The sequence below is a fragment of the Urocitellus parryii genome, chromosome 1, assembly GCF_045843805.1.
Source record: "Urocitellus parryii isolate mUroPar1 chromosome 1, mUroPar1.hap1, whole genome shotgun sequence".
Lineage (NCBI taxonomy): Eukaryota > Metazoa > Chordata > Mammalia > Rodentia > Sciuridae > Urocitellus > Urocitellus parryii.
The window spans coordinates 137,926,758-137,939,026 of NC_135531.1; the positions used below are offsets into that span (position 1 = coordinate 137,926,758).

The 12,269-nt window shown below is 34.1% G+C and overlaps 1 protein-coding gene across 3 annotated transcripts in view; it reads left to right on the forward strand.

Moving 5' to 3' along the window:
- Window positions 1-12,269, forward strand: part of Rapgef6 (Rap guanine nucleotide exchange factor 6) — a 202,993-nt gene that overhangs the window by 122,536 nt on the left and 68,188 nt on the right. For all 3 annotated transcript variants that reach the window (XM_026400134.2, XM_026400136.2, XM_026400135.2), the window contains exons 8-12: window positions 2,849-3,026; window positions 5,192-5,328; window positions 7,439-7,597; window positions 8,160-8,312; window positions 11,963-12,127. In XM_026400134.2, coding sequence (XP_026255919.2) covers window positions 2,849-3,026; window positions 5,192-5,328; window positions 7,439-7,597; window positions 8,160-8,312; window positions 11,963-12,127 — 792 coding nt within the window. The remainder of the gene's footprint in view (window positions 1-2,848; window positions 3,027-5,191; window positions 5,329-7,438; window positions 7,598-8,159; window positions 8,313-11,962; window positions 12,128-12,269) is intronic.

Sequence of the window (12,269 nt, forward strand, 5' to 3'; positions counted from 1 at the left end):
TATATATACCTCAGTGGTCAAACGCTTATGTAGCATGTACACGACCTTGGATTCTATCACTAGCACTATAAACAAAACAAAATAGAACAAAAATTCAAGGTGCCACAGACGTTTAGACCATAGAAGTTTGTTGAAAGCCAGCTTACTTAATCTTTAAGATCTGAAATTAGGTATTTTATTTGGATTGTTTACCAGCTATTACTTAAAGCTGTGCACAAATGTAAACAAGACTCTCATTTGCAAGTATCAGAGCCCTAACTTGAGTTAACAGAAGGATAGTTTATTTACCCACAGAGAAAGCAGTGACAGCTTTAGTCTCAGGGAACCTGGATACCTGCAAGAGTGTTGGCCTCATTTGTCTGGCTCTAGTCATTTGGCGTCCTGTGGCTGGCTTGTTTGTCCTCCCTCTTTTCTCTGGGACACTTGTCACAGGTGCTGTTGCTGCACATGTCATGCTCTTTTTAAAAAAATATATTTTTAGTTGTAGATGGACACAATATCTCCCTGCCCGCCCTCTCGCGCGCGCGCGCGCGCGCTCTCTCTCTCTCTCTCTCTCTCTCTCTCTCTCTCTCTCTCTCTCTCTCTCTCTCTCTGTGTGTGTGTGTGTGTGTGTGTGTGTGTGTGTGTGTGTGTTAGATGTTGATGGACCTTTATTTTATTTATTTTTATGTGGTGCTGAGGATCAAACCCAGTGCTTCATACATGAGGTAACTGAGCTACAACCCCAGCCCCATGTTGTGCTTTTTCTCTGCCTGCATGTTTAATACCTGTTGTTTTGTTATTCTGTATCTTTCTGCCTCTTGCTCAGTATCCTCCTTCCCATTCCCCTGCTCCTTCTCTACCTGTTGGTTCCATTTTCTCCCATGATAGGCATTTCCTTTTTTTTTTTTTAAATACACGCCTCAGCACTAAAAAATAACAAGATCATGGCATTTGCAGGCAAATGGATGGCATTAGAGCAGATTATGCTAAGTGAAGTTAGCCAATCCCTAAAAAACAAATGCCGAATGTCTTCTCTGATATAAGGGGGGGTGACTCAAAATGGAATAGGGAAGAAGAGCATGAGAAGAAGACTACCACTAAATAGGGAAGAGAGGTGGGAGGGAAAAAGAGGGAGAAGGGGAGTTGCACAGAAGATGGAAGGAGAACCTCATTATTATACAGAATACATCTATGATGTTGTAATGAGAAAAAGGAAAAAAAAGTGTGTCACTTTAGATTGGATAGAGAGAAAGGATGGAAGAGGAGGGGAGGAGTAAGGAGGATAGGAATGGGCAGCAGAATAGAATTGACAATATGATTGATGTATGTACATTCCATGTATGTATTATATGTCAAAATTCATTCTGTTGTCATGTATGACTGAAAATAAATAAAGAAAGAATTAAAGACCTGGAAAAAAAACAAAAACCCTGATTTGGAAAAAAAAAATACACGCCAGCGGAATGTATTAATGATAGGCATTTTCATGTGGCTTTATTAGGCAGTATACTGTTGTCTTCAGGTGAGCAACTAGAGAAGAAAGGATGCTTTACATATAATTCCAATTACTAAAATCCAAAGAATAATTTCTTTATACCTCAGCTTACAATAGTGAGGAAGTAAGGCACTATAGCCACTAGAATCTTGAAATTTAAGATGGAAACAGCAGTTGCCAAAAAAGAGAGCTTCTTCGAGACAGACAATTCAGTAAATGTTCAAAATAGGAGATGAGACAAGTATTTGGGTGAAACTTCCATAGTCTTTATTAATATACTCACACTTGAGTCTTTTTTTCTTATATAGAATTCCTGTGTCCAATTCATTTTTTCTGTAACTGCTTTAACATTCATGCTTTTTCATTTATAATATGAATCAAGAGTGTAATATTCAGAAATATTGCCTAATAATCCACTTCAGAATGGTTGTATTTTTTAAAACACATCTTCATTAGTTTTTGTGCATTACACTTAATTTATACTTTTGTAAAAATTGCTGGTTCTTTTAGAGATATATGACATAATATATTACCAAAGTTGTGGTTGTTGAATTCATTTTAAAGATTAGTTAGAATAATCTCAGCTCTTTTCACACTGTTATCTAGTGATAAGGCAATGGAAAACAAGGAGTATCCATCTTTTAAGATGAGCCTATTTTAGCAGTACTATTCTACCTTGTTTCAAACTTTTGGTTTTATATGGTTTTGGTTTGGGGCTTGTGTGTGTATGTGTTTTGGTATTTTGTTTTGTTGTTATTTTTGCTTTTGTTTTTATTTTGTACCTGGGATTGAACCCATGGGCACTTAGCCGCATCCCCAACCCTTTTTATATTTTTTATTTATAAACAAGACTCTCAATGCTGGGGCTGGCATTGAACTTGTGATATTTCTGCCCCAGAGAAATATCCCAAGCCACTGGGCCATCATGCCCGGCTCAGACTTTTGTTTTGAATTTACATGATCACCTACCATCTAGCACCTATGATGAAAGAATATATTACTTGGAAAGTCATTGTTGTTAAACTTTCTCTTTCTCATACTTCATGTTTTAGAAACCTTTGAGTTTAAAAAAAAAAAGCAAGTGTTTTCTAGAAAACAATATATTTAATGATCTTTGAATATCTTAACCATTTTATACTTCCTGGCTCAGATTTATCACCTGGATATCTTACTACGGAAAGATAAACATATATTTGAGACACAAAGAAACCTTTTATAAATAAGCGTCATTTCATTGTAATCTTAACACAGCATGCATTGTTGCCTAAATTCATTTTAATATTTGGTAAGGACACAAGTTTGAGTTATTTCAGACTGTGATATACAATATTTTAATATAAAATGATAAATGATTAAAATTTCTTTCTGTAGGCTACAGAGAGTGAAGTAGGAGATGTAGATTTAACACGTCTTCCAGAAGGACCTGTTGATTCTGAGGATGAAGAAGAAGAAGAGGAAGAGATTGATAGAACAGATCCATTGCAGGGGCGAGATCTTGTTCGAGAATGTCTTGAAAAAGAACCTGCAGACAAAACCGATGATGACATTGGTAAGAAATACATCTGTTCATATAGTTTCCTAGTGTTTCTTAACAAAGTACTCTGAAAACTTAATGCCTTAAAGCAGTGTACATTTATTCTTTCATAATTTTTATGAATCAGAAATTCAGGGAACTATAAAAGAACGATGAATATCTGGAGGCTTGGATCATTGAGAACCATCTTTGAGATTAGCTGACACAGTTTGTAAAACAAAAATTTAATTTCATTAAACTCATGTCCATATGTATTTAAAACAGAATAATAATGTCCAAAATTTGTGAATTAGCTTCTTAAAATTTTTCAAGAATCATATTTTTATTTTCCTAGCTTAAATTTTTGGGTAAAACTTAATGCATATTCCTCTGTAATTTATTAAAGAATTATTTAGTACATTATTAGTTGGCAAGTTGAATATTAAATATGTTGATGTTATCTTTGAGGAACAAAGGATTACTCAACGTCAAGTATATATTGTTAGGATTCAATCAACATTTTCTCATAGATTTTCTTTTTATAACAGTTTTATTGCTATTCAAATCAGAAGATGCTCTTGCTAATAACAGCCATAATTTATATCAGTAAAGATCAAAATATTTGAACATTCATTACCATTCCAAAGATATATTATTTAATATGAACATTATCTGGACAGAAACTGAAAGTATTGTCATGGAGAAGGTGTTTTTGTTTTTGTCTTTTGCAATGTTGAGAATCAAATCCTCAAACATACTTAGGCAAGCACTTAACTTCTGAGTACATCCCCAGCCTGAAAGTGCATTTTTAATGGTAAAGAATTACATGCTACGCTGTCTTCAGAGTTTTTTAGAAATTGAAATGTAAGTATTTCCAAATATCTGTGAGCATAGAGCTCCTTATGGTTATTTCTGTTAAAGCCTCTGGGTGACTATCTGTGTTTCTCCTTTTTTCTTTCTTCCTTCTTTGCCACTACCTCTCTGCTAGAGCCATTAATTCAGAAACTGGCAAGGGGCATTAAGGGATTGAGAAAAGGCAGACAAACACATAGAAAGTTGTACCAAGTGGGACACCATCTTCTGATAGAGTAACAGTGACCCAGAGGTAGCTCAGCACATTTATTATATAGGTTTTATTATCAAAAGATTATTTGTGGGAAGGTTTCTGCAAAGCAGGCAAACTAAAGGATGCAGCACTGGGGGAGACATTTGTGTTATCTTATTATGCTCAGAGTTCTCTATCCCTGGGAGCTGGTGCCTGAGCCCAAGGTCCAGACTGATATAACTCCATGCCTTTGCACAGTTTCTTCAAGCCAGGTGTCACCATAGCAACTGAGCAATCTTGACCTGTACAAAGGTACAGGTCAGAGAAAACACAGGCAGTCACAAATCATGATCCAAGTCACTGCTTTCCACGCTTCTTTTTTTTTTCTTTTTCTTTTAATCCCCTGCCATACTGAGAATTGAAGCCAGGGTCTTCCACATGTGAGATAAGCACTCTGCCACTGACCCATATCCCCAGTCTTCTTATTTCTTTGAAACATTATCTTATTAAGTTACCCAGGCTGTCTTCATGTCCTCATGATCCTCATGCCTCTGTTTCCTGAATAGCTGGGATTATAGGCATGTGCCGCCACCCCCAGTCTGTTTCTCCCTTGTATTTATCTTTATTGTTCATGTGTCTATATACTAAAAAATGCCTGAGGAACCCATCAGCCTTTATTGTAGTACATAGTTGCTTTGACAAATCTTGAACTACATTACACATTTGTTACTCCTAACAGTTATTTATTGGCATTGATGAGTTACATTTAAAAAAAGAAAGAAAAATCCCTAGCTAATAAGATTAGAAAAAAGACTTTTTTCACTAATCTGATAGGTCTAAGGGCATCACTAATCCAAAATACAATGGCATCTCAGGCTAGGCAAATTAGATAAGCTTTCCAGCTTTATCTCACTTTGAGTTCATTGTTTTCTCTAGGGGTTATAAATTCTGATATCTTTCCATATGCCCATATTTTATGTATGAATCTGAATATATATGTAAATTAAATAACTGATATTTTTTTTAGTCAATGGTCTTTGTAATCTGGCTTTCTCTACTCTAGCAGCATAAATTCACAAGTCAGTTATGGAATTGGATATTGAAGTCTAGATTTTATTCTCTTTTAATGTATCATCCTGAAATTTGTTTTTTATAGAACAATTACTTGAATTTATGCACCAGCTTCCTGCTTTTGCCAACATGACCATGTCTGTAAGGAGAGAGCTCTGCTCAGTGATGATTTTTGAAGTGGTGGATCAGGCTGGAGCTATTATTCTTGAGGATGGGCAAGAGGTAGGTTAGCAAATAAATGTCACATTATTTAGTATGGATGCTAATTTCTACTAATTTTACTTTTAGAAGAATTTTATTTCCATAACCTCGTGTAAATCCTCACTTTTGAGATTTAAACTGAACAATGAGCTAGAAGGAACACTTAAATTTGAAGTAGTTATGATTTCTAAGGAGAGAAATTTTTTGTTTAGCTTTACTTTATCTTAATTTTTATTTCCTAACAATGGATTTTTTGCAAAATAGATAACAAATTTGGTTCAACAAATATTATTTATTTTCACTTCTCAAGGTTCTTAATTATTATTCATGTATTTATATCATTGTTTAAAATGTTTATAAAGTTAAATGTATGTATTCTCCATTTTCTTTTTCTATATTAACATGAAAAAAATGAGGCAAATGTATTGGTACCACTGCCTACTACTGGACAAATCCCAATTGGGGCATTTATGTGGCAATTCTGTGTTTTAAACTGCTTAGATAGATGCAGCTGAGTGGAGAAAGGATGCAGTGGGATTAGAAAGTATGACTATTGTTAGGAAGTGTTTTGCTATTTTTCTTATCAAGTTAGTAATGATTAATGCTGAGATATTAGTTGCTGAACATTGTCATTTATTTCTAATAGGAATAAAAATAGGTATAGTATTTCTGGAAAGTCATTTCTCTAAATGTCAAAAGATGTTCATTATAGCATATTTGTAATAGTAAAAATTGGACATTACCCAAAATATCCAAGAATAAGAAATGGTTATTCAAATTATTACATAGCCACAGAATATGACATATGCTGGACAAGTATTCTACCACTGAACTACACCCTCAACTTCTCACATTATTTTAAAATTATTTGATGGAAATTCTGTGAGGGCAGGGGCCAAATCTCTTAGTGTTTTTTGTTTGTTTGTTTGTTTGTTTTTTAACATATTTTCTCTTTACATTCTACATATAAAGTGTGCTCCCCCAAAAGTTTGGTGAATAGATGAGTATAGCATTAAATTTTTTTAAAAAGCAGAATAATATAAATATCTTAACTATTCAAAATGATATGCACACAGATGAAAAATAAGCCAGACTTTTTTCCCCCCACAATTTTTTGTGTTGTCTTAATTTCCAACAGTTCCATCAGCAAAAATTTGTTGTATGTCAGCTGTGTACCGGCTTCTGCTCTAGACCCAGGGATGTAGTGGAAAAAACTGGGTAGTCCCTATTCTCACATAGCCTGTGTAATCCACAAGTTCAGTAGTGAGTATATTTTACATTTAAAACAGTAATATAAATATATATATATATATATATATATACACACACACTTTGTGAAAAAAATATTTCTTTATACACTAATTACTTTTTGGAACTGACAATCCTAGATTTTCCCTTAACTCACATTAAAACTATTGAAAGTTTACCATATAATAATCAGGGTTGTTTATTAAAGGGAATTAAATGATCTTTTATTGACACACAGTGACCTTTAAAATAAATATCTCCCTGAAACATTAATTTCTTCCATATAAATGAGGGCATTGTCTTCTTAACATCAGGAGAAATTTTGAGCATTCTATTTTGTTAGATATGCCTTAAAATTCAGGCTTTTTCTAGTCTTTCTAAATTAATCACTATCTTTTTTGGTATTCTTACTACATGTCAGACACCTCTAAGCACTTAGTATGAAATAACTCAATTAATATAGTAATTCTATGATAGATTCTATTGTTAGGACCATTTTAGCAGTTAAAAAAAAAATGAGGTTCAGAATGGTTATATAACATGCCAAAAGTCACCAGGCTAGTTAGTGGCAGGGTCTGGATTAAAATTCCAAAAAATCTGTGCTCTTAAACATTACATTTTTGCCTCAGGAAATTTGGTCATCATGAAAGCTCCTGATTTCCTTTGGTTACTAAAAGAAGAAAGTGTAAAATAAACTTCAGTGGTTGTGCAGACTAGAATAGGGAACATAAAATGTTTCTAAAAGTGCTTAATAATATAACCAGATTCTCTTTTTCACTCTTTCAAATTATGCAAATTATATATTTTGATAGATTTTTGTTCAAAGTTAACATATAACTATCACTTCTAAAAGATTCTTAAAACCTTTTGTTTTTCTCTATAGCTTGATTCATGGTATGTTATTTTAAATGGCACTGTAGAAATTAATCATCCAGATGGAAAAGTTGAAAATCTCTTTATGGGAAATAGTTTTGGAATTACTCCCACTCTTGATAAGCAGTACATGCGTGGTATTGTCAGAACTAAAGTAGATGATTGTCAGGTAAGCTTTTCTCTTGCTTGTTTGATTTGAAATGGCTGAACCTGATTTTTTTCCTTCCTTAAAATAAAATCACTGTATGTGAGAATGAGGAGTTTCAATAGCTCATTGTTAATAAAGGAAACTCAATTTTATAACTGCCTCAAATATTTATGGGATTGAGCAAACTATAAATTTTTTAAGAGAATGTGCCAAGTAACCGCTAGTTTGTTGCATTTCTTTCTGATATTAGCCAGCTCAGAGTCTTTTTAAAACAAGGGAAAGAAATAGGAACTTCAGAGTTGTTTGTTTCTAACTTACTCCTGCTTCGTGTTTTCTTTGTGTAGTGTCAGTTTTGAGAGAAGTGGATGTTCACTTCTCCTTTTAGAGCAAAATTCAAACGGATTTGACTTCTTCGGTCTCTTTATGTGTACATTGTTTCACCTTGATTTTTGTTAAAAGTTTAAAGGATTGAATGAAAGAACTGATGCCGCTTGATTTCTTGCCTTTGTGCTCTGCTTTGGTGCATAGTGATATATTTATGTACTATAGGTTCATTAATTGTCCCCATGTTGTTCTTGGACAGTTTGTCTGCATAGCCCAGCAGGATTATTGGAGAATTTTAAATCATGTGGAAAAAAATACCCATAAAGTTGAAGAAGAAGGAGAAATTGTTATGGTGCATGAGCACCGCGAATTAGACCGGAGTGGAACCAGGAAAGGACACATCGTAATCAAGGTGTGTATTTTAACTTACTATTCTAGATATTGATAGAATAAAGTTTTCAACTTGCTTTTAAAAAGGCTGTGAACTCCTTTTTTAAATAGTGCAAGATAACTTCACTAACACATTGAAATCTAATTTTAATCAATATATTTGTTCTTTTGCCTTTTTCTAAGCTGGTTTTTATCCATTTTAATGTTGAAAAATAACTTACTGCCATTTCATATCAGCATGGATAGGGGATGGGTATTGTTTTGGAATATACTGGTCAGTTTTTCTTCTAAAATGTATTTTATATTTAGAAACAATAGAAATTCAAGGATTAGCCACAAAGGCATAGGACTCATAGATGAAAATGCAGAGTTAAAATAGGCATTGATTTCTCCATACCTCACTTTTTTTTTAAATCTAAAAATGGTGGTAATACAGAAGGACTTGATTAAGATTAAATGAGGTAAATCAAAAGCTTTAGTACAGTTACAGAATTAAGTATGTATTCTCATACTTTCTCTCCCCACCCCCCCTTCCCCTATTCCTTGCCTTCTTCCTCCTCTGTTCTTTAAAAACCTCTGGATATAAAGTAGAGCCATATAGTCGAAAGGGAGAGAATAAATGCATAGCTTCTTGTCTTTTTGGACTAGTCTTGGTTGCTAATTGGAAATGGAGGAATTTATTTAATATGAGGAGTATGGATCGGAAAGACAGATCTAAAGCTGATATCATGTCTACTCTTCCTTAGAATCAAGACTTTCTCAGAGCTGTCTCTCTTTTCCTAACTGATAGTTTTAAGCTTTTTCTGTAGAGAAAAAATGAACATATCAGTGACCTTAGGGTCATGTATATATTTTCTTATTTTAATTCCTTTGTCTTTTTGTAAGGACTTCTATGTTTCTAATAATTTCAAAGTTACAGAAAAGTTGCAAGAACAATACAAAATCTCCCTGAGTCAGATTTCCCCCAATTTTAATATTTTACTGCATTTGCCCCATTGTCATTAGTGGAAATGGAAAGTAACCTGCAAAAGTAATGCCTCATCACTTCTAAATATATCATATGTATTTCCTAAAAACAAGAATGCTCTCCTGCATAAACACCATGGAATCCTTCCAAGTTTGGAACTAAACATTGCTGAAACAGAAGGATTCAGCCCAAAAATCATGTTAGATATTCACCAGCAATCCCATCATTGCCACTTTTTTATTTCTGGTCTAGGATTTCATCCAGGAACACAGATTAGTTGTCATGTCACTTCAGTCTGTTCCTATTTTATATCCTGTAGGAATAACCCTTTACCTGGATCAGTCTAGTGTTTCCTCATGACCATACTCAAGTTGTTCCCTCCCAGCAGGAATTTCACAGAAATGATGACATGCACTTCTCATTACACCACATCAGGGGCCACAAGATGTTACCTTTTCCACCATGGTAAAATAAACCTTGATGCCCTGCTCACATTGATGTCTCATCCAGGAACACATTTAGTTTCTTCACTGTAAAAATTACCATTTGATCCTTTGAAACTGATGGGTTATTGGTAAAGGGATATTCTGAGATAGTATCAATAAAACTACCTCTAGTTCATGGATAGTTACGAACTTCTACCCAGAAGTTTTTACTTCCACTGACTGACTGACTACTCTTGCCTGAAATGGTGAGACCTTATTACTATAATTTCTTGCATATTTTTAAACTGTCATTTTGTAAAGATGAGCTTTCTTTTCTTCTACATTTATTAATATTAGTATAGACTTATGTATTTACCAGTATTATTCCTTAGATCAAATTGTTTGAGATTTAGCCAGTGAAGCCCTCTTTAAGCTGACTCATATTATTTTGACATGTCCCTCTCTGGCAGATAGTAAGGCTCATCATGAACTTGATTTACACCAGATTTTGAAGTCAGCTGTTTCCCCCAGAGTATACAGGATCTTTTCAGTTGAAGATGGTATTTATGAACCAATATCTGGATATTCCCTTTGTTTTTAGATCCTCTCATCAGATAAAGCTAGGAAATCTATATATGGATGGATGGATTACAAATACGTGCCCATTTATTACTTTTTCTGTTAAACATCTAGGGGTTTATACTGATACATCCAATCCAGTATTACACCCCGTACAGGGTTTTCTCTACCCTTTTTCTTTCTGTTTCTATAAGTACATTCACCAACAATGACTCTTGTTATTCCCTGTATATTTACATATTTGCTTATTGTAACCAATCTCTACCAGGCGAACCATCTGTTTTGCCTGCCACCTCTGTGTGTTCATCCAGCATCCCAACTTTTTTTCTTCCACCTGAGACATAGAGGTTTATTTAGGAAAGCAGAGGCATATTTAAGGAAGAATGTGGGCTATCTTGAGAGGGAGAAGTCACTGGGACAAAGCAAGTAATACACATTAAAGGGAGAATGTGGGCCATCTCCAGAGGAAAAAACAGCAACCTTTTGGTGTGTGAGCATCCTACCTTCTCAGCTGCTAATAAACATAATTACCTGACTCATCTTTAAAGTTTAGAATGTATAGCTTCATCTCTATAAGAGACCCTGCCTCAATGACTTAGCCAGTCAAAATGATGGCCTCTGTTTAATGTTGACCAGTTTACACCATGACTTCCGATATATATAATCTAAAAACAACATTTAAGTGACCCTAAACCATCAATGATAATAAAGCCAATTTGGTGTTTTAGAGGGTGGAAGAATAAATATAATCTATGGTCTCCTTGTTCCTTAAGTTAGTTAAATGAAAATACTGTCTTATGACTTCCTTCAGAGAAATGATTTACATACTTTGTTAGCGGTGGGCACCTTTTTAAAAAAGATAAAATTCTTAAGTACTTTGTAGTACTAAAGTATGTTTAATGTACATTTATTCTGAGCAACAAGTTGTTTGAATGAAGCAAATTGAAGTTTGGGGTCATGAGCAGCAGTTAATTTTTATATCAGGCTTACCATCTGTTTTATTTAATTCAGAAGCTCAAAGAGGAGCAATGGTAAATGTTTGTTTGTATTCTTTTGATAAATTTACAGACAGGCAAGCATTTAAAACTCTGAATGTAGAAACTATCTATAGGACTTCTCATTCCTCCCAAGATGGTGAGCTAGCAGAGATAAAATGTAGAAGGAAGCTATTTGAGGAAGTAACAGCAGTAAAACTGGCTTTTTTTGAACTGATATATTATTCCTGTAGCTTGGGACAGAAGAGAATTTGAAGTGGAATAAATTTGAAAAAAAGCTTGCTTGCTTCCTTTTTTCTTTTTCTTTTCTTTCTTTTTTTTTCCTTCTTTCTCCCCGCCCTCTTTTTTTTTTTTTTTTTTTTTTTTTTACTTAACCTCTTGCTTCTTCCTTCTTTTGCCTGGGACCGTCATATACCCCCATTATACTAGAAATGGCAGTAAGAGCCCACACAAGGAATAAATCAGTTAAATTCTTGAGCATGCCAATGGAAAAAGGTACAGCTGAGTAAATGCTGTTTGGGGTACTCATTTCTGTATTTTTTTTCATCTAAACCTCTACTGCTGCATTGCAACCTAGAAAGACTAGCTTCTCCCAGCGCTAAAGATTTAAAGGTGAAATTACTTTGGGGATTTGTATAAGGGAGTGGCTATAAAGGAGAATAATCAATGGGAGTTAATTGATTCTGTTTTGTCCTTGGATTTTTAGGCAACACCTGAGCGTCTCATTATGCATTTAATAGAAGAACATTCTATTGTGGACCCAACTTATATAGAAGATTTCTTATTAACTTATAGGACATTTCTTAAAAGTCCTTTGGATGTTGGAATCAAGCTTTTGGAATGGTTTAAGATTGACAGCTTAAGGGATAAGGTTGGTTTTAAAAATATCACGGATATGAAAGTGATTTTAATGTAGAATTTTTGTTTTGAAGTACTGGGGATTGAACCCAAGAGTATTTCACCATTGGATTACAACCCCATTTATTTTTGTTTTTATTTTATTTTGAGGGTAT